The sequence below is a fragment of the Marmota monax genome, unplaced genomic scaffold, assembly GCF_021218885.2.
Source record: "Marmota monax isolate L192 unplaced genomic scaffold, Marmota_monax_Labrador192_F-V1.1 WCK01_AAM20220418_F8-fsc00041, whole genome shotgun sequence".
NCBI classification, from domain to species: Eukaryota; Metazoa; Chordata; class Mammalia; order Rodentia; family Sciuridae; genus Marmota; species Marmota monax.
The window spans coordinates 14,148,012-14,175,344 of NW_026695238.1; the positions used below are offsets into that span (position 1 = coordinate 14,148,012).

General features: G+C 42.1%; 1 protein-coding gene across 6 annotated transcripts; it reads left to right on the forward strand.

The window, feature by feature from the left end:
- Cops7b (COP9 signalosome subunit 7B) lies at positions 1-27,318 on the forward strand. Of its 6 annotated transcripts, none has more exons than XM_046439649.2 (9): positions 1-526; positions 923-963; positions 3,363-3,416; positions 7,458-7,635; positions 10,721-10,796; positions 13,357-13,445; positions 15,311-15,513; positions 17,508-17,613; positions 25,889-27,318. In XM_046439649.2, the coding sequence occupies exons 1-9, from the start codon at positions 464-466 to the stop codon at positions 26,045-26,047; spliced, it is 969 nt and encodes a 322-aa protein (XP_046295605.1). In that variant the 5' UTR covers positions 1-463; the 3' UTR covers positions 26,048-27,318. The 6 variants fall into 6 exon arrangements, with proteins under 6 accessions (XP_046295605.1, XP_046295606.1, XP_046295607.1 ...); XM_046439650.2 differs by having other exon boundaries at positions 3,378-3,416; XM_046439651.2 differs by lacking the exon at positions 3,363-3,416.
- Positions 27,319-27,333: the final 15 nt, after the last annotated feature.

The following is a 27,333-nucleotide window of genomic DNA, read 5'->3' on the forward strand; positions in this document are numbered from 1 at the left end:
ATCCTGGCCAGCCAATAGAAATGTTCAGCGGCTTCGCAGGGGGGACGGAGAGCGTCAATGGTAAAGGCCCTTCCCAAGAAGTCCCGTAGGACAAAAATTTCATTCGATGTTGTTGCCTAGAGTTTGCCCCAGCGGAGGGTTGGCTTGAGATCTGCAGACTCCAGGGACGGGCTCTCGCTGGTTGGCATACTAGCGGTCTGAGACGACGGCAGGTTGCCCAGTGCGAAGTATTGGAAACTACATTTCCCAGCATTCCAGGGCGCGCCTGGGGACCACAGATCCCGGCGCACCGCCGAGAGGCCAGATACTACAAATCCCAGCATGCCGGGCGCCTCGCTCTTCTAACTTAGACTCTGATGTGCCGCGCAGTGTGCGCAAATTCGGAATGTCGCAGGCGGGGATGGTGGGTTCTGAATCCGAGACTTAAAACAGACGAGAAGACCCACTTCATTCTCACAAGAAGATGACAACCCACAGAGAATTAACTTCTGTTTATATTCAACTCAGAAGTCTTCTGCAAATCATGGTAAGGTTGCAAACAACAAACAAAAACTGATTAAACCATGAAAGGTTGTGGAACAAAATGATTTCCTCAAATCGTCTTCGTTTGTTTGGGGCGTCTTTTAAGTGTTTCGCAGGGTTTTCTGGTTTATTCCTTCTTTGAACTGGGAAATCTACCGATTGTGTATATTCGGGATATCAGTACGGGAAGGGGCACTAAAGAATGTGCTAATCCAATCCCTGTTGTTTTTACTCATGAGGAAGTTGAGGCCCAGAGAGGGGAGATGTTGGCCACAGTTCTAGCAAGTTAGGACAGAATTAGAATTCAGTTCTAAGCCTGCTGCCCCCCGGAGTGTGGGTTCCACTAGGAAGGTGATATTTTCAGCAGTATGACAATGTGATTGTTATTCTTGATGAACAGGAAATCAACCTTCATCCAGGATTGAAACATCCAGAAATTAGGTAAGCATTTATTTAGTAAATTTACTGCAAGTGAGGAAGTGTGATATTTGTTTATCTTGAGTCTAGGTAGGATTTCATGTTTTGACTTGTTCTTTCTTTGTCACTCAATGAAGATGTTTAACATGATTTCAGGAGGTAGGTAGAATTGATTTAAGCCACAATTTCCTTGGAGATCTCCTCTGTCCTTTCCTAGGTTTGTCTTCCTCTTTCTTTCCCTCTTCTCACCCATCTGAGCACACATTCAATTTTTTCTTCCATATAATTCAACAAACATGTTTTCAGCTCTGTCATTTGTCAGGCACTGAGTGGGTAAAAGGTGAAAGGCATGATCACTGTCACTAGGAAGATAACCATTGATTTAGGGAAATAAGGAGACTCCATTGAGATTCAAGTTGGATTATGATGCATAAAAGAAATAACATCAGAATGCCACAGAGGTCCTGCTGGAGAGATTTATAACCACTGACAAACTTTATGGAGGAAGTGGCATTTGAACTTGAAGGATGGATTTTTTCCTACATTAAAAAATTTATCCTTAAATGCTTTTGTCAATGAGATAAAACAGTAGAGAAAGACTTTTCACATATGTATACACCCATATTGCCATCACCCAAATCAAGATAGAGAATGTTTCCAGCATTCACTGTGCCCCTTCTCAATCTGTACTACATTCACACATCTGGAAATAACCACTTTTCTGGCTTTATTACCATAGGTAATTTTGTCTGTACTTGAATTTCACTTATACGGTGTGTACATTATATATCTGGCTTTTCTTGTTCATTGGTGTTTTTTATGAGATTCATCCTTGGTATATATACCTTTTTTTTAATTTGTTTTCATTTGCTTAGTAGTATGCCATATGATCACAGTTTATTTCATCTGTTGATAGTCATCTGGGTTGCTATCATTTTTTGGCTGTTATTAACAAAGCTACATTATTTTTTTAAAAATACTTTTTAAAAAAACATATTTCTTTTATTTGTCAATGGAACTTTATTTTTATTTATTTTTATGTGGTGCTGAGAATCGAACCCAGTGCCTCACACATGCTGGGCAAGCACGCTACCACTGAGCCACAACCCCAGCCCCAAAGCTACATTCTTATATGAACCTTTGTTTCTTCTTGTGGACATAAGCACACATTTCTAGGGAAGAAGTCGCTGTCTTGTAGAGTATGTATGTGATCAGCAACAGAGATATTGCCAGTTTTCCAAAGTGCCTTGTCCAGCAATATAAGAGAGTTCTAGTTGCCTCTTATCCTTGCTGACACAGGGTGTCTGTTGTCAGTCTTTATGTTAGCAATTTTGGCTAAATATGGAATTTCATCAAAGTATTTATTTACATTTTTCTGACACTGAGCATCTGTGTCAGAATGCTTATTGCCAATTTGAATGTCCTCTTTTGTGAAGTGACTGTTCAAGTATTTTGCCCACTTTTACTTATTAATTTTTTTGGTAAGGGGGACTGAACTCAGGGGCACTTAACCACTGAGCCACATCCCCAGCCTTTTTTTGTATCTTATTTAGAGACAGGGTCTCACTGAGTTGCTTAAGGCCTTGCTGAGTTGCTGAGGCATGTTTTTTCACTCTTACTGGTGTCTTTTGAAACAGAAATTCTTAATTACAATGAAGTGTAATAGTTTAGTGTTTATATAACACTTTTTGCATTGAATTTAAGAAAGCTTTGGCTGTGAGGTTAATAGGATTTTTACAGGCAAATGTGAGAGAAGAATATGGCAAAAAAAAGCTTTCTCTAAAGCAAGCCTGGGCACAGGCCTGTTTGAATTCATGATGGGCATTGGAAGGCCTGGAGTGGAGAGGCCTGTGAAGGGAGTGGGGTGAGGCAAAGCTGGAATATTAGAAGGAAGGCATACTGCAAAGGACTTAAACTGAGCCCTGGAGTATGGACATTATTCTGGAAGAAGCAGAGGGATTGCCAGAATATATATAAGCTCAAAATGAACTCAGTTGTCTTTCTCACCCTTAAACTTGCCCCTCATCCTTCGTTGCTGTGTTTTAACATCACTGTCAGACAGCTTTGGCTTCCTGGGCCAGAATCCTGGGTATCCTCCTTCCCTCTCTCTGCATTCAACTGGTCACCAAGTCTCATAGATATTATAGTCTAAATGTCTCCAACAACGTCTCCTTTTTCATCTCCAACTGCTACTACCTTTGTTTAAGATCTTATAGTCTCATATCTGAAGTAAGTCATCTGCTTCCAGTTCTTTTCACATAGTTAGTTCCTGTTCTACCTAGTACAACCATTCTAAATTGACTGTTCTTCCTATTTTCAGCTTTAGAAACTTAAATGGTTATTCAGTGCACTTAAGATAAACTAAAAACCCCTTGACTTGTCCTTTCTGATTTGCTTATTCATTTTTCCTGACTTAACTCAAGCCTCATCTCCTCCAGATGCCCATCCTTAATCACCCTTCCCAAGGCCACAGTGAGGTGAGTCATATTTGTTCCCCCAGGGGGCTGTGAGATCTCCGAGTGGGAACTTTGCTGTATTTAGACTTTTACTGTGTATAGTACTGGCATGTGAATTCCAAGACCCTTGATGACTGGGCTCCAGCTTTGTGCTCCTCATTTCCCGCACCTGAAACCTGGGTTCCAGCCACTCTTGGTTCTTTTTCTGCATCAGTGTATGTTGCACAGTGCATGTCTCTGTGATTATGGTCACTACCCTCTTCTGCTTTTTTTTGCCTGGAAAATGATTGTTTTTCCTTTCCAAATCTATTTCGTGCCTCCAAAGTTATATCATATTCATCTCGTAGCACTTAATACATTGGAGCTTTTTGAGTACAAGAACCTTGTTTTAACTTTATGTAACCTTCTAGAACATAATAGGCACTAATTTTTTTGAGTAAATGAATGAATTGGTTGGGGCTAGACTCTATAGCATTGTTCTGATTTCTGCACTATAATGCACAGTAAGTAAATGGGGCTCTTTTCCTCGACTTTGAGACCTGAAGATCTGTGTCATGTAATCTTAAAAAAAAAAAAAATCAGTTCGAGGGCTGGGGCTGGGACTCAGCCGTAGTGCACTTGACTAGCATGTGTGAAGTGTGAAGTACTGGTTCAAATCTCAGCACCACATATTTATGAATAAATAAACGTCTATCAACAACTTAAAAATATTGAAATAAAATTAGTTCAAGCGTTCAGTTATGTGGCATTTCTTAGCCATCTTCTTAGGGGAGTTGGTTGACAAAAATGCAATGCCACGAATGACATTTTAGTTTTAGAACTATTGTTGTTGGCTGCAGCCATCTCCTGCTTATTTTATTCTGAATAGAGATCAAGAACATGGTCTCTGGCTCAGACAGTCCGGATTCCAAAGTAGGCTTGGCACTTGGACTTTTAGATTTTAGCTTACCTGAAAAATGAAATGATTACAGGTCATGATGTTATGAGAATTCAACAAGGTAATACATATAAAGCACCTGGGAAAAAAATGCTCAATAAATGGTAGTTGTTTTTAGGCTTAATGTTTCACTGTTCCTAGGGGTAGCTGCAATTGCCACAGGGAGCTCCTGGGGTAAAGCTCAGCCAAAGGGATGAGTTTCGGGTCCAGGATGGTGATGGCGGCGGCTATGGTTTAGGTCCCCACATCACCTAGGCCGCATTCTTCTCCTGGAGCCCCTCTCCACTCTCCTCCCCTCGCGGTTCCCGGGCTGCAGCCCATCCAGGACCCTCTTCTCTCGCCGTGCCCCAACTGAAGATCAGAGGCGGTGAACTCAGCGCGGGGAACCTTGTGTGGGCGGAACTTGAGTGCAGCGGTGGGAGGCTTCCGGGGGAACCGCACGGTCGACGGGTCGGCGGAGATAGAAAAACGCCGGACGCCGGACTGATCATGGACGCTTGACAACCTGCAGTCAGGCGCCGGGAGGCCGAGCCAGCAACGAAGAGGACCCAGACGCGGCAGGGACAGGTAGGGGCCGGTGAAAGGGCAGGCCGCGCCGGGGCCGACGCTCCAGGCTCGTCTAGACCTCCGGCTTGGCGGCCTCTGCCAGCGAAACCCGCGGCCACGCCGCCCCGCCCCCGCCCCAGGAGCGCGCCCCGCGGCTCCTCACTCCACGCCAGCGGCCCTGCCTGAAGCAAGCTGCCACCCTGAGGACCACCCCAGCTTGCGCCCTCAGCTTCCTCGTTGTGGATATCTTCGCTGCCCTATCCCCCCAAAGGCCACCCCTTTGCCCCTCTCCGGTTCATCAAAATAGCGCCCTCCGCTGTTGGGAATTCACCTCCGCTGGGTCCCTAGCGTCCTAGGGGGCCTTTGACTCCAGAAGAAAACGATTATCACCGTCTTCTTAAACTCTCCCTCACACACTGTGCGCTTCAGGCTGAGATCTTTTGCATGCACCGAAGTTTCTCCCCATTTCCCTACCTCCTTTCCACCCCAGCTGCTTCCATTTACTCTTTGCTTAGATACCCACCTGTCTCTTTACACGTGTCCACGTGGAAGGACAATTTTCCTCTCGTTTCCTTACCACCATCACCTACCTTCCTCTACTCTTCTCCGCCATCTCACCCCTTCCTCCCTTTCCTCTTGTCTCCTCAGAACTCATTTCTTAACACTTCTCTTTTTCTGGCAGGACCTTTTTAGGTAATGCTAAGTGAGGCAACATAATAGTGTGAAAGGATTGTAGCTTTGTATGCCTGACTCCACAAAACTTAAGTTTTTCTTGTACCAAACTATTTTTTAAATTTTTTTCCGTATTTTTTATTGGTACATTATAGTTGTACATAGTGGTGGGTTTTATTGTGCCCTGTGTGTACATGCAAACAATATAATTTGGTCATTGTGGTTCCCCGGTATTTACCCTTTCCCTCTCCTCCTCCTTCCCCCTTGTCCCTTTTCTCTTCTGATCTACTTTGGATTTTTTTTGACACCCCTCCCCCCTTTCTTTTTCCTTTCTTGCTTCCACTTAGAGGGACTTTCTGAGTTTGGCTTTTTTCACTTACCATAATCTCAGGTTCCATCCGTTTTCCTGCAAATGACATAATTTCATTTTTTATGACTGAGTAAAACTCCATTGTGTGTATATACTTTTTTTATCCGTTTATCCATTGATGGACAACTAGGCTGGTTCCATAGTTTGGAATTGTGCTGCTATAAACCGGTTCGGCATGTGTTACTGTAGTTATGCTGACTTTTAATTCTTTAGGGTAAATATTGAGAAATGGTATAGCTGGGTCATATGGTGATTCCATTCCTAATCTTTTGAGGTACCTCCATACTGATTTCTGTAGTGGTTGTACTAATTTATAATCCCACCAACATTGTAAAAGTGTTCCTTTTTTGTTGTTGTTGTTAACCAGGTTATGCTTTTGTAAATTTTTCTTTATTTTACTATACAAAACTCTTTTCCTTAATTTTGTCATACTCCCCAATTTGCATCATTTATGGAGGACAAATCTCTGCTTATGTGGGACTCAAGTAGGTATGTTGTGTGTCCACATACACTCAACATGTAATTAGATTACAAAATTGAGGGGCCTTCCTGTACCTGATGTCTTAGGGATGGCAATACAATATCCACATTGTTTTCCAAAATCCTGTTATTATTGAGGTTTTATACAGATATTGAGTTATGTTTATTAAAATGTCTCATATCAATAGAGGAATTTACCCTGTGGACTTACACAGTATTTTCTAAGTTTGAATATATTGTTGCTTATCTTTTACAATGCTTTTTCTCCTTTCTTAATGCTTAAATAACGTGTGTGTGTGTGTGTGTTTTGCTAGGTGTGGAACCCAGGGCCTTATGCATGTGAAGCATACACTCTACCACTGGGCTACATCCTCAAACCTTAAATTACTTTTTAAATTAAATGAAATATGGTTCTTGTCAGCTGTTTTATCTTGTTTTTGTAGATGAGATTCTGATAACACATAGGAAGCTGAAATGAGTTGCCTTTGTTTATGGGCAATATCCTTTGTCTCTGAATCAGAATTTGTAAATGAGGTAGATATAAAACAAGTATGGAGAAACTCCTGGGTTTCTTTAGGCTGGTAATCTTTTTTTGGTGGGGAGTGGGTATTTAACCCAGGGCACTTGACTACTGAGCCACATCCTCAGTCCTATTTTGTATTTTATTTAGAGACAGGGTCTCACTGAGTTGCTTAGCACCTCACTTTGTTGAAGCTGGCTTTGACTTCCTGTCTCAGCCTCCCGAGCCTCTGGGATTATAGGAGTGCACCACCACATCCTGCTCTTTAAGAGCCTATAAGGGATGCCTCTGGGAGAGGGACATATGGGGAAGTGATTTAGACAAAGTGTGTTTCAAACCTCAAAATTGTTAGGACAAAATCCTCTTAACTTCAGGTTGAACCCTACCCATCTCAAAAAGTGGTCATTGTATCTGGACTAGGTAGCTGTTTTATCTTTATGAACACTAAAATTATTCTGGCGTCTGGTCCAGCTTTAAATAAATACAGACTTTGGAAAGGAGAAGGAAGAATGACTGACATACCTTTCTTTTGGACAGATCTCAAGGTCAGAGAATGGCAGGTGAACAGAAACCCTCAAGTAACCTTCTGGAACAGTTTATTTTATTAGCCAAAGGTACCAGTGGCTCAGCCCTCACTGCTCTCATAAGCCAGGTGTTGGAAGCTCCTGGAGTGTATGTCTTTGGAGAGCTGCTGGAGTTGGCCAATGTGCAGGAGGTAAGAGCAGTTTCCAAATAATTGGTCTGTTTTTTTTCTCTAAGCCTTTTCTGTGACTTCTCTAGGTTTCCAAGGAATTTCACTGTTGAAGTATTGTGTACCTCTAGGGTACTATTTAAGGAGTGATAGGAGTTGGTGAAGCAGAGGAAAAGATCAAGGATGATGTCTTGGGTTTTTTTATTCAATATTAGTCCCTTGGGCAAAATTAGATTGGGTTACTAGTTATCTGAAAGATAGCAAAAAAGTCAAAATGGTGCTATAAGTGTGGTATGATGTTTAATAGGGATAGTTTCAGGCATTCTGAGGAACAAAAATCCTCCAGCACAATATAGAAAAGGAAGATTGGTCAGGGACATAATAGCAGAAAATTATTGCTGTGTTGAACATGAGATGGGCATGAATAGGAAAGTGTTGTTCCTGTGGAAAAGGTCAAGGTTGTGTTAAAATGGATGTGTTAAAAAGTTAAGAAAAATAAAGCAAGAAAGTATTCCATTTTGCTTTGTTGATTTGTTTGATTGTTGTATTCTTTTTGGTCAATGTGCCTTAAAAAATGAGATATTTTAAGAGTGACCAAGTGGAACAAAGAGATGGAAAGCAACTTACACTACTTTAGGCACTTGTGTTTTTATTTGGATTCAGGGGCACTTAACTACTGAGCCACATCCCCAGCCCTATTTTATATTTTATTTAGAGATGTGCAAGCATGTTTTTGCTTTGGAAGGGAGCTCTCAGAAGCTTTGATGTGTTGGTGGCAGGTCCGCTTTCTCTTTGCCATCCTGGGTTTCTGGTGGTGCAGAATGGCGCCGACTAAAGGATGGCCACTATGGGCAGATCCAGGTGTGGTACTTCTTGCAGATCATGTGCTGGATGCTTCTGAGAGTAGCCTTTGTATTCTTGGTGGTGGTGGTGTTCTGTATGTAGGAAAACTGTATGTTTTCCCTCTAAGTGGCTGACTTTTGCTGGATGGATCATTACCTTCATGAGCATCATGATACCTTTGCCATTAGCTGCTGGGTCTGTGTCCATAGCCAATTGTAACCACAGCAGTGGGCCTTAAGGGTATTAGGCTTGGTGCTGTATGTCTACTTCTAATTCTTGGTCAGGAGGTAGAGAGATTCCTTATGACCATTCTGTATATGTCTCCCCTTCTTCTGCTGGCCAGAAATGGGACTAGAGAGCCACTGTATTTTTTATTTATTTTTTAGTTTTAGGTAGACACAATATCTTTATTTTACATTTATGTGGTGCTGAGGATCAAACCCAGTGCTTCGTGCATGCTAGGTGAGCGCTCTACCACTGAGCCACAACCCTAGCCCTGCCACTGTATTTTTTAACTGTAAATTTTTATTTAATGTTAGTCTTGTTTGCTGTAAGCTCTGTGGGAATAAGAAAGACTTGTGCTCACCATAACTTTATTGGAGTGGAATACATAGACTGACACACAGTAGACTTTCAGTGAATATTTAGTTTACCAGAGATGGAAAATTAATATTTTGGGAAGATTTGAGAGAACTGGGTTTACTTTTCAACAGAAGACATGACCTTTAGATTCATGAAAAGCCTGAATGAAGATGCCAAGCAGTTGATTCTGAAACTGTGCAAGATTGGTGAAGAGGAAATACATGGAAATTAAAGCTGGCAAGACCTTATGGCCTTATCTGTTTTCGAGAAAATAGTCTGTTCCAGATAGTGTTTTAACTGTCTCTCTGAAAAGGGGAATAGATTTGGTGGTCTTTACAGGTCTCTTCCAACACTGATTCAGGGACCTATAGAGGTTTGTAATACCTTAGAAGGTAGGCTGAGGTAGAGAGTGGTAGAGTTCTTACTCTTATGCTTAGCGGATCACCTTTATCTCCACAGTTTGCGTTTTTCCATTTGTGAGCTGGGAATAAGCTAGCTGCCTTTCAGTGGTCTGAAATTATGGTTCTTGGAACCTTTTTTTTTTTTTTTTAATTTTTAATCTTTTGGAACTTTCTTTTAAATGGCTAAAATTGAATAGTAGTAGTATTGTTATTACCGTTTAGATATTACTGAGTTTGGTAAGTTGGAAGAGTAACAGGTGCTTGATTGTAGTAAAAGAAGCACCCAGTTAAAGTAATTGACAGCAGAGCAGTTCCAGGCAGAGTAGTAGTTCTTCTGTTTTTCTACAGTGCCTTCAGTGAAGACTAAGTAATTTTAATGAAAATTTTTATTTGGGGAAGCCTGATATCCTGGTTTCCTGTCCTAGTCTGGCTTTTCTTTCACACTTTATGCTATGCCACTCTTTCCCAGGGTGAATAGTCCATATATGGTCCTGAAAGTTGGATCCTAAGTTGTGATCAGTTGGGTTGATAGTGATTCTCAACCTCCTGAACTGTTGTGTGGACAGGACTGTCTTTGTTTTGATACTGGAGATTGAACCTGGAGGTGCTTACCCCCTGAGCTACATTCCCAGCCCTTTTTATGTTTTATTTTGAGATAGGGTCTCACTAAGTTGCTCAGGGCCTTGCTAAGTTGCTCAGGCTGGCTTTGAACTCAAATCTTCTTGCCTCAGCCTCTGAAATTGCTGGGATTATAGGCATGCACTACCACACCTGGCCCAGTCTTTTTTTTTTTAGTTGTAGGTGGATGCCCAGTCTTTTTTTTTTAAGTTGTATATTTTATTTGTTCATTTTTATGTTGTGCTGGGGATTGAACCCAGTGCCTCACGTGTGCTAGGCAAGCAGTCTACCACCAAGCCACAACCCCAGCCCCCAGTCTTTGTTTTAATGCAAAAGGAGACCTGAGAAAAGTTGAACTGCTTCCAGTGCTTAATGCTGTGTCTGTGTGTCTGTGTCTGTCTGTTAGAAGCAGCTACTGGGACATGCTAGGTGTAGAATAAAATGTCATCCTAAGGAAGAGAGATTGAATTTGGGATTTTAATAATCTTATTTATTTTTTTTCCCCAAAGAATCAAGAGTTGGAAGGGACCCCAGGGGCCACCTTATCAAACAGTACAGAATAAACAGCTGTGGCATCTTTGGCACATAGTCACCCACCTCTGTTCAAGCACTCTAGTGATTGGTAGATAGCTTGGTCTGTGGTAAAATTTGTTTTTCCTTCTCAGCTTGCAGAAGGAGCAAATGCTGCTTATTTGCAGTTGCTGAACCTGTTTGCCTATGGAACATACCCAGATTATATAGGTGAGTTGATTAAGATCCTTCAAAAGACTTAACTATGTCGCTCCATTTGGAGGATGATAGAGGTTCTAGATAAAATGTTGCTTGTGTTTATGGGAGAATTCTTGATAGGGCTGTTATCATGTTACTGCAGGTGACCTCACAAAAGGGATTTTCCTTCTCACTTTTTATTTTCCATCAGGTAAACTAGGGGCTGTGTGTATGCACATCCATAAACAAAGCCCTTGTTTATCTTCCAGGTGAGATTCTTGAGATAGTGTTCATAGGGCACTTGGTATGTGATAAGTGTCAGAATACCCACTTGTAAAATATTTCATTGTTTTAAATGTTATCAAAATAACATACTATATTGAAGAATGTTTGAAAAATAGATTTTAAAAGTTACTTATAGTTGTACCTCCAGTAAAGTACTGGTAGCTTTTTAGTGCTGGACTTGTTTCCCATTATGCTTGAATGTTCTATTCATCAGTGTAATTAGATTATATATATATATATATATATATATATATATATATATATATATAAAATTTCATATTTTAACTTCATTTGCTTCACAAGTCTTTATATTTTTAAAGTTTGTACTTTATTTATTGGTACTGGGGATTGAACCCAAGGATGCTTTATCATTGAATTAATTCCCATCCCCCCCCCTTTTTTTTTTAATTTTGATACAGGGTCTCTCTAAATTGTCTCTAAATTGTCCAAGTTGCCCAGATTGGCCTGAAACATGCAATTTTCCTGCCTCAGGCTCCTGAGTTGCTGGAATTGTAGATGTGCACCACTGTACCTGGATTTACTCAATTTTAACATCTCACAATCTCCTATTCTACCACAAAGATACATCCCCACCCCATTTGAGTCATTTTAAATTAGAATCTTAAGTTTCAGGAATAAGGGACTTGCATATCCAAATGCTAACTTGTCTTATACCCAAACCACTTTTTTTTTTTCCTGGATTTCCTTTCCTTTTTCTTCCTTCCTCTTCCCCCCTCTCTCTCCCCCCCTCGCACCCTCCCATTCTTCCTCTCTTCTTCTCTTTTTTGCTTGCTTTTTTTCACATGAAAGTAGACTGACACTCGCTGTTTTCTACTTTATCCTCCACTTTCCCTCCTTTCTCATTGGTCATTTCTCCTTATTCTGTGCTGCTGTCAGACTGAACAGTTTGCCACTTCTTGGTACACCACATTTTTCTAATCTCTTTTGTTCCAGTGAATGTGTCCTGTTTCTGTCCTCACTTACTAAGGAGGCAGCATTGTAGACTCTGGAAGCAGACTGCCTATATTCTAACTCTACTTCTGCTAGTTGTGTGCTCTCCAGCAAATTAAGTAATCTTATGTGCCTCAGTTTTCTTAGTTGTAAAATGAGAGTAACAATACAAGTCCATGATCCCTTACTTGCACTTCTTGAGGCTAGATGTTTTAACAGTTTAGAATTTGGTGGACTTTGAAAAGGTAATATGTGTTTGCCTTTTCATGTAACTTCTAAGAAGGATGTGGGCAGCATCTATAGTTGAACATATCCATAATTTTGCAACAAAATAAGTAAATATTCATAACAAGTGAGATAAAAGCCAGCCTCAGTTCAGTCCTGTCCTCAGGACAGGAACTGCCACCACATGAATTTCAGCACCCTGCTTAAGAAAAAAGCAATCAGTTTGGGTTCAGCTCTTTGGAATCCAGAATTATGTAAAGGGATTGAGGACATTTGGAATCCGTTTTGGGTTTGTTGTGATAACTGGATGTTTGCCTGTGTGCCTGTGTGTGCTGTATGTGTATGTGCTGTATGTCATCTGCAGCTACTGCCCTCCCCCATTGCTGCTGTGAATCTTACTATTACTAAAGTTTTGCTTATCTCTCAAGGCTCATCTAAAACTCCATCTCTTCCATGAAGCCTGCCTTTCTTTCTCTTCTATACCTCCCAGATGAGATTGTTTTCACTGTCCCCTTCTCCCCCCTCTCTCCTCCTTCTCTATCCCTTCTCCCCCTCTTTTTGTCTATTCCTCCCTCTCCCCTTTTCTCTTGGAAGTTTGTATCCTTCTTCTGGTAGCTCTGCTTTGCATTTGTAGCTAGTGAAACATTGAATTATAAGACTGAGGATAAGTCCAGGGCCAAAAAGTTGCACAGCAGTAGGTGTTTGGAGCTCCTGAAGTTGTGTGGTGCAGCAGCCTTGACAAAGCCCATCTTATTCATCCTTGATTTCTCTTAAGACAGCACCTTTCGTAGAACAGATGCTCAGTGAAGATATGTTGAACTTAAAATGAGTGTCACAAGGAGCACAGACAGTATTCCATTAAGATAATTCCACTTAAGAAGATTTTGTTTGTTCGTGCCTGGCTTTTTAGGACACTAAACTCCTTGTGTGTAGAGACTGGTCTTTCCTTTTTTGGAAGCATGTTGTCTTTCAGAGGAGATGGGAGGTGCTTATAGAATGCTTGCCCAGTGAATAAATGCAGTGCATGACAGTGATATAGTAGTACATTTGGTGGGGAGTTGATGAGCTTATTCCATAAAATATCCTAATTTTATTTTGTGTCTTGGTTTTTGTGGTGGGTGGGACTGAGCAGCCAACAAGGAGAGCCTGCCAGAACTGAGTACAGCTCAGCAGAACAAGCTGAAACATCTTACCATCGTGAGCTTGGCGTCAAGAATGAAGGTACAGTCCCAGCTCCTTCCCTGCCTTCCTCCATATCCGGAGTCAGGTGTCTCATTGGCATCAATGAGGGAACTCCCACCTACTCACAGTAGAGTTGTATCCTAAATACATAAAATTTACTTGGCAAAGAGGAAAAGGTGACAGGGTGGCATAAACAGTTACTCCTCATTCCTGTGTTCAGGAAAAACATGTCCTGCAGGGGCTGAATCACCAGGTCTTATTCTGGCATGCCATGGGTCCTCATGTGAACTGAGCATTTTGGCATGTTAAAGGGAGACTGCTGTTGAAAGATACATATTTTTCAAATAGCAGAGTATCTTGCAGCAAGTTAACAACTTCTTCTGTTGCTCAGTGCACAGTGAACTATACCCATGTTGGAGGAAGATCTTGGTATATTGGATTCCCCCCCCCCCCCCCCCGTGTTGGGGATTAAACCTATGGTCTTGCCCATATTTTGCAAATGCTCTACCACTGAGCCATACCCCCAGCCTTTATTATTATTATTATTTTCAAGGTTATTATTCTAATTGGAATTTTTGCCTCTTATGCTAATTTTACATTCTATCCTTCTGTAAGATTTCACTCCATCATAATTTGGAGCTCTGTGCTCCAGTGGATTTAGAAGAAGCCTTGCAACCAGCTGCTCCCAGCCATTAATAAAGACAGTCCAGACTCAGTTAATTTATAGTTGACTTGGATTCTTTGCCTGGCCTCCTAAGTTTTTGTGGGGATATGCTTTTGAAGAAGTTTGATTTTTGATTGCACTTGAGATATGTATGTGTTCTTGGGCTGCTGTTTCAGTTGCTGAAATTATTTTACCTGATCTATTCACAAATTTCTGAAACTCATTTTAAGTAGAAGACTCTCCCCCTCCCCCCATCCCTTTTGGTGGTGCAGAGGATTGAACTCAGGGCCTTGTGCACACTAGACTTGCGCTCTATCACTGAACTATATCACCAGCCCAGTGGGTCCAACTTTGGGAAATGAAGACCTGACCTTTTTCTAGTCCTGCACATGGACTTCTCGAGTGTTTAAGGGTAGGATGACTTTTCTTCTTTCTGCAGCCTATTATTGTAAGCCCAGCCATCTCCCCTGGATAGCATGCCCTTAGCCATGGAGCGCCCTTCTAGATGTGTTTGCTGTATTTTTTTTTGTGTGTGTGTGTGTGTGTGCATCTTTCTTTTCTTTGTATCTACAAATTTGATTTCTGTATTTTATTTCCAAATTGTAGTAATGTGGCAGGATTTGCAGAAAACTGGATATTTATATATTGTCAAGACCTTGCATGCAGTATATTGGTACAATCCAATAAAGGATTTGTTGGGGATTTGCATTGGTTGCAAAAATCTGAGAAAACAAGATACAGACCTTAAGGTGCCATCTTTGCTGGCTGTCTTCACTGGCCACCTGTAGGAATAAATGATGGCCTGCACATTTTTTTTGCTATAGCACTTTGCTGGGCAAGCAGCCAGTTCTCTCCAGGGCCTGGGATCTCTTGGAGGTTTATGATAATCTGGCATTGTATGCAAAATATGCAAGCTTCTGGAAGGTGGCAGCGTGGCACACACTGTTTCCTTTTTCTCTGAAAGGCATCTTTCACACCCTGTGCTCCAGGGTGTGAAAACTGAAGTCTGGGTGAAGTCTAGGATGTAAAGAATAAAGAGGGCACCTTCTTGGATGCCATAGGGTCTTGTCACAGGTCCTGTGATTCATTTATCTACTTTTGTTGCTTTAGACATGAATGATTATCACTGACCTGCATCACCTGAGCCCAAAATTGGCTGTTGTCTATGTGGGTAATGCCCACATTTTCATTAATGCTTGCCAGATGGTTTTTTATAACTATCACATGGCCTTATCCACAGTGTATTCCCTACTCTGTACTGCTGAAGGATCTGGAAATGAGGAATCTCCGAGAATTAGAAGACCTCATCATAGAGGCTGTCTACACTGACATCATCCAGGGCAAGCTGGACCAGCGAAATCAGCTGCTAGAGGTGGATTTCTGCATTGGCCGTGACATCCGCAAGAAGGATATCAATAATATTGTCAAGACCTTGCATGAATGGTAAAGCTGAAATGAGAAGGGGGATAGCTCGCTTGTCCTTTGTGCGTCTACATGCAAAAATGTGATCATCACCAGGAGTCAGCTGAGGGCTTGGGGTGAACCAGATAGTGGAGCTAGATTTGTGATTACAAATATGTGGCAACAGGAATCATTTCACTCATTTCACTTGTAAGATTGTTCTTGCCTTAAATGCAGCCGAGGGTTGTTTAACAGTGGGCTCTAAAATATCCAGACCTAGCAGGTAGAACTTCACATCCTAGTTATTGTGATGCCAGTCCTGCACTTTGCAGATGTAGATTCAAAGTTTGGCCAAGCTCAGGAAGTTTTTGGTAAGATTTTTTTTTTTTCTTTTTTTGGATAAGAAACCTTTGTTCAGTGTCAGTAACATTGGGCTGGTGTTTGTGAAACACTGTAAGGGATAAGTAATGGGTTGTTCTAATTTGGAACACAGCCTCATGCAGAATATTTGATAAATATATCCTGATATATAAAAAGAATTGGGACATTTGTATATTCTCAATGAAATGTGATATTTGCAAGAGCTGTCACACATTCTACAAGGATTTGTTGTGGAGTTATTTAAATGATTTAGGGCTTATAAAGCTAGGTAGACTTAAGAGAAGTTTTAGTGATCTTTGAAGGAGGGCCAGGAGTAGAGTAGAATTTGAGGTGAGGGGAGAATGTAAGCAGGCAGGCTTCATGCAGAGGGACAGGCAAATTGTTTTCCTTAAAACCAATGATCTCTATTTTATCCCCTGGAGTCTTTTCAGGGATGAATGGCCCACCTTTGATCCCTGAGGTCTAATGCCCCTCAAGTTTCCCTCATTGACACTACTCTTAAACCTCAGGCATGTGCTTCCTACTCCTCACATTATGTTCTGTCCCAAGTGTGGCCCCAAACTCCTTCCCTGTGCAGCATATGACAAAAGCAAGAGCTTTCAAAGATTGTTAAACTTCTAAATCAGAATAAACTTATAAAATGTCCACAGCACAAAAAAATGGTCTAGCAAACAAAATCTAGATTTCTGATCCTACTAAAGTTGTCCGTTCCAGTCCAGTTTTGACATGGCTGGCCCTGGTTTTCACAACCAGGGCCTGGTTTCCTGTTTTAAGCCCCTAGTATGTTGGGCCAAGATGTGATACCTTGACTCCTAGCCCAGAGTGTTCACCAGGAAAGATTCTTAGAACTTCTGTTGAGGTTTGACATTCAATTTAGAACAGAATTGCTACATTGAGAGGTCCCACAAAAATGGCAAAATGTTTACAATATTGAATTTTATTTTATTTTTTGTACCAGGGATTGAACTCAGGGGCACTCAACTACTGAGTCACATCCCCAGCCTTATTTTGTATTTTATTTAGAGACTGGGTCTCACTGAGTTGCTAAATGCCTCCCTTTGCTGAGGCTGGCTTTGAACTCATGATGTTCCTGCCTCAGCCTCTCAAGGCATGGGAATTACAGGTGTGTGCCACTGCGTTTGGCTCAATATCGAATCTTAAATGGAGGGGATATGAATATTTATTGTGCTATGCTTTCAAAAAAAAATTTTTTTTTTATTTTAAAAATTTCAAAACACAGAAAGTGGAGAAAATAACAATGAGCAATAGGAGGGCTATGGCAATTAGAAAGGCACTTCAGCTTCTGAGGAAAGGGGTAATCTCCCAAATAGGATGCTTTTGGGGATTTTTTTTTTCTCCTGTTGAGAGTGATTAGTGTAACCTATCAAGTCTTGCTCACCTTTTTTAGTCCACAGTCTGTAAAACCATTTCCCATGGTCTACAGAAGTTGGATGTGAGAGCTGTATTCCAAGAAAGTACACACAAGCCACCATATTTATCACTGTCTTTCCTATTTGGACAATCTGGGGCAAGGGCAGAGGAGGTTAAAGGAAGTCCTACAAGGTGCTAGGGAGACTTATTGGGAAAGAGATTCCTGAGGCTAGGGGAGAGTTCTGGGCCTTCTTGCAGCTTGGGGCTGGTTTTCTCTGTTACAGGTGTGATGGCTGTGAAGCAGTTCTGCTGGGCATTGAACAACAGGTTCTGAGAGCCAACCAGTACAAAGAGAACCACCACCGGACTCAGCAGCAGGTGGAGGCAGAGGTAAGCAAGAGAATGTTTGCTCTTCTCCAGGGTGTAACCTGGCTGTTCTTTGTAGTGTTTTTGTTTTTGTTGTGTGAGCCTTGGTGTGGCCAAAACAAGCAGTCCCCCCAATTAGGCATTGTTTTTGTTGCTGGAACGTAGGAAAACATAGTGGGACACAGCTCCTGCTCTTGATCCTCTTTGTCTTCTGATTCTTGGTCAGTAGAGGGTGTGTAGACTTGGATTACAGAGAAGGTTGTAATTCTCTGATATACATGTGTTTGCAACTATAGAGCAGAAGAAAACACATTTGGGAATGGATCTTAAAAATGGTTAGAAGGAGGCTGGTGTTGTAGCTCAGTGCTTCCCTGGAGGGTGTGAAGCACTGGGTTCTATCCTTAGCACCACATAAAAATCAGTAAATAAAGTAAAGGTATTGTGTCCATCTATAACCCCCCCCCCCCCAAAATTTTTTTGTTAGAAGCATGCACAAGGACCTGTTAAAGAGCCAGCACTGGGGAGAAGAAAGCTAAAAGGATGGTGGTTGTCAGCTGTGGAGGAGGTACGGGCTTCAAGGCCTGGTAATGTCCTGCCTAAGTGGCATGGCAGGTGCAGAGTGTTTGTGTTATTCTTCTCTCAACTATATACATATATTACAAACATTTTTAATTTCATGATGTTTTATACTAGAAAAGCAAAAAATTCTGTGCATGAAAGGAAAACACAGAGGATGTGAGTGGGATTTTAGTGATGCCTCCTTATTGTCTAGGACACTTGCAATCTCTTGCATGGATGCAGGCTCTCACTTTTGTGTTCTGTGCATTTGTGTGCCTACAGTATGATGCACGGAGCCCTTAAGATTAAAAGTATTGGTTTGTTTTAGCAATTAAAGTCCTTTTTTAGTGTGGCTGGGGCTTGAAATGTCAATGGTATTGAATGAGTTTTAAAAATCAGGTGTTTTAATAGTGGGGCTCAGAATTCCAGGTGTTTCAGGAGCATAAAAAATGAGTAGACATGCTTTTCACCGAGGGGTTTGTGAATTTGGAGAGTCTTCTACACCTTAAAAAGAAAACCTGTGCTTATTTATCTCCATAAAACCGGCTCTTGTTCTCTGCTTCACCCACAATAGGTACTCAGATTTTGAACTGAATGCTTCTGGTATTCCATATATGTGTGTCAGTGGACTGCTGAAGTAGGCCTTTCATGAACTAGTGCTAATTTATTTCAAATACCCTCCTCCCCATGTGTATACACTTTGGATGTTCAGTTCATGGTACTTTTTAAATCCTACTTCTAGCCAGGAAGGATAAATTACTTCTAATTTAACATTAGCAAAGGCAAAGTCAATTAGGAAATTAAGCCTGCTGCTTCTTTAGTAAGCTGGGCAACCATCCTCTTGAATATATGACCTCCTGTCTGATCTAGGATTGAGATGTGAGCAACTTAGGACAGGCTAACCACTTTCCTTTCTTTTTATTTTTCCTTGTAAATCAATTTCTGAGGAAAACAAGGTTTGGAGACCTATTCCTAGGGAAGCCTAGGTAAAACCTACCTCCTTTAACCTAGCAGGGGACACGGGTTGCCTGTCTGTGCTGGACTGTTGCTGATTGTGGCAGGTGGTGAAAAGTGAGTAGGGAAGGGACATCATTGTGGTCATTGACAAAGACGAATGATGCTAGTTTTAGGATTTTGAACTGTTCAAGGTTACTTTCAGTGACTGGCATCAGAAGGAAGAAAAGCTGGTGTGAGAATCATAGCCTCTGGGACAGGAGTCCCTGTGTTTCTTCTTTGCTAGCAAAGTAATAAATCTTTTTCCTTTTTCTGGAAAAAAAAAAAAAAGCAAGTGTACATGGAGTTGTTGTAGACACTGGGCCAATGTGAACCATGCTCTGTTCTTACTCAACAGTGTATACTCTTCAAATCATGGTTATTTAAAGAAAAAAAAAAAGTGAACAAGTTTGTCATGGTAGCCCATTTTTGGAAAATACAACTACCTCTGCTGGTAAAGCCTGGTGCCCACTAGGTGGCGCTAAAGATTTAGGTTTGAGAGAGATCTGAGACGACCAAGCCCACCTCCACCACTATTTAAAATGATCTGTTGACTTAATAATCTTCTAGAAAACTTGGAACAGATGGATAGGAAAAGAGAGAGTGAATCGCAGAGGCTGGTTATTTTCTGTTCAGTTAGTTCATGGTCTGAAGCCCAGAGTAGGTGCTGATCATCCCCTGCTTGAGACACATGGAAGGTGCTTACCAAACACTCAGAGTTGAAAAGAAAACAGATCTTCAGAAAACAAAGGTAGTTCTGTTATATTCTGCTTATTTTTGTACTTCAGTTACCCTTGGCCATTTATAGCCATTTTCTTAACTGGATGGGTAATCTTTTTTTTTTTTTTTTTTTTTAAATATTGTTTTAGTTGTTGATGGACCTTTTTTTAGTTTATTTGTATGTGGTGCTGAGAATCGAACCCAGTGCCTCACAAATGCTAGGCAAGCGTTCTTATACTGAGCTACAATCACAGCACAGGTGATCTTTTCTTTATTGGTCCTTAAAGTCCTGCTGTTCTCAAAGGGCAAAACTTAATGTTTTTCCCCAAAATCTCACAATAGCTTTCTTCTGGTGAGTTGGACCTTCCAGAAAACCTTCCCTCTGAATGAAGATAGCCCTATTACAAAATTATAAAAAGAAATATTCTTTCCTTTTAGCTCTTTATAGAAATAACGTATTTAGTTATAATTTCAGCAAGTCTGGGGGTACAGAACAGTAACATTATGAGCTAGTTCATTGTTTCTGAGAAAGTGCTCTGGAGGGGAAGGAAGTTCACAAAGCAACTCATTTGATTTTAGAAGAGATTTTTCTTTATATTGAATGTGCCCATGTCTGATGTTCTGTGGAATGTTAATATATAGCTGTAGTTATACATTTACAAAATAGGCTGTGTTCAATTCATATAGGTAATAAAGCTAAAGAAGGCTCTATTTTCAGTTATGTTGAAAATCCCCCAGGAGCTAAGTCAGTGACAAATCTTGAGCTTTCTGACTGGTGTAGTGGCACTGACATTATGTCTTGGGTACCTGCTGGATAGGCTGTCTCCCATCTCCTGCTTCCCCTTTTTTTTTTAGTTTTGGCACTGGAGTTTGAACCTAGGAGTGCTTTGTCATTGAGCCATGTTCCCAGCCCTTTATATTTTTAATTTTGAGACAGGGTCTCACTAAGTTTCTTAGGGCCTCACTAATTTGCTTATGCTAGTCTTGTCTTTGTGTTTCTCCTGCCTCGGCCCCCTGAGCCACTGGGGTTACAGGTGTGTGTTACTGCACCCAGCTCCTGCTGCTCCTTTTCTTTATAGCAATTTTCCAACTGTAGGTTCTATTTCCTATTGTCTGCTTTTGCTTTGCCCCACAGCTGAAGGAAGTTTTCCTGCCCCAGAAAGCTCTTCTCTCTCCATTTGCCTGAATATTTAAGGTCTGTAATAGAGCCAGGCTGCATTTGTTTTTTGGGTTTTTTTTTGTTTTTTTTTTTGCCAGCAGGTGTCTTAACTGGGAAATTTCTGAAGTCCATGTTTTGAAGAGCTCGACAAACTCTAGGTCATCTGTGGGTACGTGGGGTGGGGTGGCCTGTAAGCCAGGCTCCTCCAAGAGGAAAATCAGGAGGAGTCGGGTCAGATTTAGACCAAAGAAGACAAGTCTGAGGCTATTTGTCATCAATTGAATGGGGCTCTATGGAAGAGGAATTAGACATCTCAAAGTCTAAGAGGTTGAAACAGATGTAACTGGTGCACCTACCTGCAGGGCCAGTCTGGAGTTCTGGAAGGAGCTCTGTGCTTAAGCCTGCCCAGCTCCTGGCAGAAGTTAATTGACTACTTCTTCATTTTTGTGGTACTGGGGATTGAACACAGGACATTGCATGTACTAGGCAAAATTCTTACCACTGAGCTACATCCCAAGCCTTTTTATTTTATTTTGAGACAGGGTCTCAATAAGTTGCTTAGGCTGGCTTTGAACTTGCAGTCCTTCTGCCTCAGCCTCCCAAGCCTCTGGGATGATAGGTGTGTGCCACTACACCTGGCTCTAATATTCCTTTTAACCCTGAGCGTCTGTGATTGGCCTTAGCAGTCCTTTTTGTGAGTTCTGTATGTTTAAAATGCCAATGGTAGGACTGGCAAAGTGCTTGCCTGGCATGCACAAGACTTTTTTTGGGGAAAAAAAATTGCCAACACTACAGCTGATGTCCAAGCAGGGCATCTGTCACACTAGCACCCAGTGTGGGGGCCACAGCACTTCCCCTCCTGAGGTTGTCTTTGTGGAGTTCTCAGGCCTTGTTTCTTGCACATAAGAGATACTTGCCCAAGAAGCCCTCTTTTCTTTCCCTGAGTGTTTACATTTTGCTTCTGTGTGATAACTACTGTGGAGGACTTAGATTTGTTGGTAATCCTGTTGGTACAGGGAGAGGTGTATGCATGAGACATGGAGACCCAGTGCTAGAGGAGGCGATGGAGTGAGAGCACTGCCAGGCAAAAGCAGCTTGGGAACTCCAGACAGGTCAGTGTGGGTTGAAGTGGTCAGGAAAGGTTGTATGGAAGAGGCACTTGACTCTCCAGGCAGGTAAGGAGATTAGCTAAGGAGGTGTTTTGCCCAGGCTGCAGGGTCGTGAAAGGCAGAGATAAAATGAGTGCTTCTGAGTGTTGGTGTGGTGGGGAGGGACAGTGAATATAGCTGGAGTGAAGGGTCTGTGTTGCGGAGCAGGGAAAGAAGGTACCAGATCTTGAGTGGTTGAGTGGTGTTTAAAACTAAAGAAAGAACCAAGTTTTCTCCTGGGTCAAGTCCCTTGCATTCCAGGGTCACTAAGCACCCAGGATAGCAGCTTATCAAGTGGGTACGAACCATAAGTGAAAGCTGCTTGAAGGTAAGCAGGCATTGGAATGAAGGGAAGAGTGGCTCTGGTTCTGTTTCTTGCTCAAAAGGTTTTGACAGGATCTTTTTTTTTTTTTTTTAATATTTATTTTTTTTTAGTTTTCGGCGGACACAACATCTTTGTTTGTATGTGGTGCTGAGGATCGAACCTGGGCCGCACGCATGCCAGGCGAGCACGCTACCGCTTGAGCCACATCCCCAGCCCTTGACAGGATCTTGAATCAATAAAATTGAGCTGCCTGTGATGGAATGGCTGTGTCACCCTCCTGAGGGGTGCTGGTGTAGTCAGGAGAATGGGCTGTGTGCAGGCTCCTCTGGAGCTGCAGTGAGAATCTGTGGGTTCCTATGTGAGGACATGACACTGGAAGTAGTAAACTTTGACAAGAACAAGTCTATGTACAGCTTAAAGAGTAAAATAGCAGAACACTGGGGGCAGTCCCAGAGGTCAACAAGGGAACCTTGCTTCAGGGAATGAATATGCCCAGACAAGGTTTGCTCCTGGCTGGCAGGTCAGGGGCTGACAGCTCAGCTGAGCTGTGGATACTCCAGATAGTCCAGAGCTAGCTCAGGTCCCCTGAGACCACTCAGAAAAGAGAGATGCTAGTTAATATTCTTTTTCTTTTTACCTTTTTTTTCTTTTTTTTCTTTTCCTGGCGCTGGGAATTGAACCCAGGAATGCTCTACCACTGAGCCCACAAGTTTTCTTTTGAGGCAGGGTCTTATCAAGTTGTTCAGGCTGGCCTAGAACTTAGAATCCTCCTGCCTCAACCTCCCAAGTTTCTGGGATTTATAGGTGTGTACCACAAAGCCTGGCACTAATTAATTTTTGATAGACTTGAAGTGACTTTATGCTACAGAAACACAGGTACAAAGTAATTGAAAATAACCATTATTTGGAAATTGATTACTTTTTTTTTTTTAACTCATGTAGGGGTTAATAGACTATCAGTAAATCTCAAGACATCTTAATCAACATAGAAAACTATTGTCTTGCTTGATTAAAATTTTGTTAGCTTTTGAGGAAACCTCAAAATAAACCCTCAGGTACTGTCATTGCAGGACCTTCTCACATTGTGGAAGTCAGAGGTGACTGGCATGCAAATAAACAAATTTAATTCATGCATTACCTCTTAAGATTTTAATATTCCTCCTAATGTTTAGAAAGCATATCAAACTACAGAAGCATTGGAATGTTATTTTATAAAACAGTGATACGTGAGAAATCATATTTTTAAATCTCTCCTTCAAGGCCATCAAAATAGTCCTAGAAGTTAAACTGGCATTAACAAATCTTTCTCTTAAGGAAGAGAGGTATGCCTGCTTGCCCCATGCTTTCACTCACCAACTCCACCAGTAACTGCTGAAGCAGAGACACCGAAATGGCAGGGAGCCCAAGGGAGGGAGGGCTACTGAGTTGGGGGTTCGGCCTGGCAGAACAGCTGATACACCCAAACTTGACCTAGACCTTGTTCCGTATTACCTGTCCCAGCCCACAGTCCTGTGTAACTCTCCTGGCAGAAAGGTTCAGATGATGGTGAGTAACAGCAGTTTGGGGTTTGGTTGTTTCCACTTCACAAAATGACAGTGACAACAAATACCCACCTACCGTGGAGTTTGGTTGACTCTGAAGATGATTGCTCCTCTTCTGGAACTGAATATTACTCTCACTTTCACAGCCATTATTTGGTATTTGCATTTGGACTGTTTCTTACTCAAGCTCCTGATATTCTGACTGTTTTGAATTTTTGATTTGCCTACTCCCTTCTTGCCCTGTAGAAAACCAAATTACTGCTTCTCAGAGAATATGGAAACTATTAAACAGGAAAGATATACTTACTCTGCAGCATCCTTCTCTTTCCTTCTAATGTGTGGGTTTTTTTTTTTTTTTTTTAAAGAAGGCTTATATTTGAATGAACTCTTGCCTAGCACCTTCTTCTCTGCTTGCTTTTCCTTCATGTTTTCTTCCTTTTTTTTTTTTTTTTTTAAATTTGTTTTTTAGTTGTAGATGCTGAGGATCAAACCCAGTACCTCACACTTGTTAGGCAAGTGCTCTACCACTGAGCTATAACCCCCAGCCCTGTTTTCTTCCCTTCAATGAGCTGAAGAGCAAAAATGTAAAAGCCTTCAGGACTGGTGTTGGGGGATGGGCGTTTAAACAGGCACTGCACTGGAGTACACGCTCCATGGATTGCTTCATCATTTTTCAGAAGGTACAGGTTGAACATCCTTAATCTGAAACATTCCAAAATCTGGAAATTTTTGAGCATAGGTAAAATCTATGCAAATATTCCAAAATCTGCCAAACTCTGAAACCTGAAACACTTCTGGCTCTGGGCATTTTAGATAAGCAATACTGATTCTGGGAAAATGTGGAACCCCTTTCATCCAGAAAGCTCATGTCCTGGAGTATGTCTTCCACAGATGTTCACAAAGTATGCAGAGTAGATATAGAAGGCCATTTATCCCCACACCAGAAAACAAACAAGGAGCTAATTTTAAATGGTAGAACATTTACAGCCCAATAGTATACAGATATTCAAGAGGACATGTGTTGACATGGAAAAATGTTGCTTGGGTATTTTTGAGCAAGGTACTTTGTTAACAGAAAAAAGGTATGTTGCAAACAGTAGACTTGCCAGTTCTTTTCCTTAATTTTCTTTTGTCAATTATTTGGTTGAAATTCATGCCCTAGTTGTTTTTTCAAGAGGAGTCCAAGGTACTTGTGGAAATATTTGGTTTCATACATTGCCTGTAGTTAGCTGAGTATAGAATTATTCCATTGCTCTTCTCTTTTTTGTGCTGGGGATTGAACCTAGGGGTACTTAACCATGAGCCATATCCCCAGCCCTTTTATTTACTTATTTTTTATTTTGAGACAGGGTGTCACTAAGTTGCTGAGGGCCATGCTAAGTTGCTGAGGCTGCCTTTGAACTTGCAGTCCTCCTCCTGAGCTGCTGGGATTATAGGCATGCGCCACTGTGCCTGGTTTGCCCTTCTTTTTCTAAGGGTGTTTTTACCATTAATTTCTGTTACCTTCTGGGTCATACTGCTTTGCTAGATGGTTTACTTCTACTTGTTTTAAACAAGAAAGCATTGGTTCCACTTTATTCCCCCCCTTCCTGTAGTAGTGGGGATGGAACTCATTATACACACTAGGCAAGTGCTTCACCACTGAGATACATCCCCAGGCCTGGTCCCACATTTTTGCCTGACTCATTTCTGTTTACCTTCCTAAGCAGCCTGTGTTTGTTTCTTCTCACCTGGATTTCTGAAGATCATTGGAGATTTTCTTGCAGACAATTTTTGGCTACTTCTCTGCCTCACTATACTGAGAACAAGTTGTTGTACATGTCAGATGCTCACATCCACTTCTGTCTCTCTCCAGGTTACCAACATCAAGAAGACACTTAAAGCCACTGCGTCCTCTTCAGCTCAGGAAATGGAGCAGCAACTTGCTGAGCGGGAGTGTCCCCCTCATGCTGAGCAGAGGCAGCCTACCAAGAAGATGTCCAAAGTGAAAGGTCTGGTCTCCAGCCGCCACTAGGACCGGCTGGGGCAGCTGGCACTCACCAGGCCTGGGTCAGGTGGGGAGGGGACACCAAGGGCCTATTTCCTCCCTTCTCTACCTACAGTGAGTTCCAGACCTGCCCATCCCCTCACCAGCGTCTCCCCGCCCATTGGTACCGTTCCAGAAAAACCATTACTCCTTTCCCCGCCCACTCCCTCATTCCTGTTGTTCCCTCAGACTCAGGGGCTCCGTGGATGCCATCCTAACAGGGTGGACACTGCCCACTTCTCTCCAGGAGGTTCTTGTCTCTGTATGGGCTTGTCTCCCTGCCAGTTTTCTTTTGCTCCATGTCATTTTGTCAGGCTGGTCATAAGCCGAAGGCAGCTTTAACCGGCCCACAGGGATGACTGCAGAGAAGGCTCCTCTCTGGGCAAGGAGGGGGCGTTCCTTCTCTAGCCCCATGTACCACAGTCCCCATGATGGTGCAGGCGCTCTCTAGCCAGGTACCCACATGCTTGTTTTCCCTCTCCTGCCTTATCCCTGTTGGCAGCTCCAGTTCAACCGTGGAGGGATGTGATGCTGGGCGATGTTTACTAAACCTTCGGGTTTTCAGCCTCTTAAACCCAGCTTGGATCTCTCGTTATTTGGGAGTGCTAGACTGACTAACCTCTGGTATCTGAGCACAAACAGAGGGTGCTGTGGGTCTGCTGGTGGCAGAAGTGTTTCTCCCAGCTTGGTGTCTTCTGCTGGCCACTCTTCCTGCTGCCTCTGACTGCTCAGCTTTGTTTTGGTGTGTAGGCCCCAGCTGCTCTCGGGGGCTGTCTGCCAGCACTTGTTCTCCCAAGATCTTCCACACTTCTTGGCCGCCCCTGTGGCAGGGGTGGTGGTGTTGGGGCCCCTTAGTCTGGTGAAGGACTGTTGCTGCTGCTTCTCTTCCTTCCTTCCCCTCCTTGGCTGGTGATCCAGAGCCCTCTGATGACAGCATACTCCTGGCCAGAGAAAAGGACTTGACTAGACTTTCTGAACTTGAACAGTTTCAGGTTATATTTTAATTTTTTTTTTTTTTTGTACAGGTTAATTCTAATACATTTCAACATACTTTTTTCTCCCCTTGTGTCAATATTTGTTATAGACTAATCGCCGGGGATTTTTTTACCTGGTTGGAGGGTGGCATGTGTGTATGTGTGTGTGTATTGTTTTGTTTTTATAAAGGGAGGTGGAAGTCCTGGACTGATACTAAAGTTCACTGAGGAAAAAGCACATTTTAGAACAAAAAAAAAAAAAATAAAATAAAAGTGTAGATTTGATGTATGTGCCTGGAG

Bases quoted from the DNA above. Each gene is read 5' to 3' on its own strand.
- Cops7b (XM_046439649.2), top strand. From the start codon at position 464: ATGACAACCCACAGAGAATTAACTTCTGTTTATATTCAACTCAGAAGT. The intron at 527-922 runs GTAAGGTTGCAA...CTTGATGAACAG, and splicing joins GAAGTCTTCTGCAAATCATG to GAAATCAACCTTCATCCAGG. The intron at 7,636-10,720 runs GTAAGAGCAGTT...TTTCCTTCTCAG, and splicing joins AGTTGGCCAATGTGCAGGAG to CTTGCAGAAGGAGCAAATGC.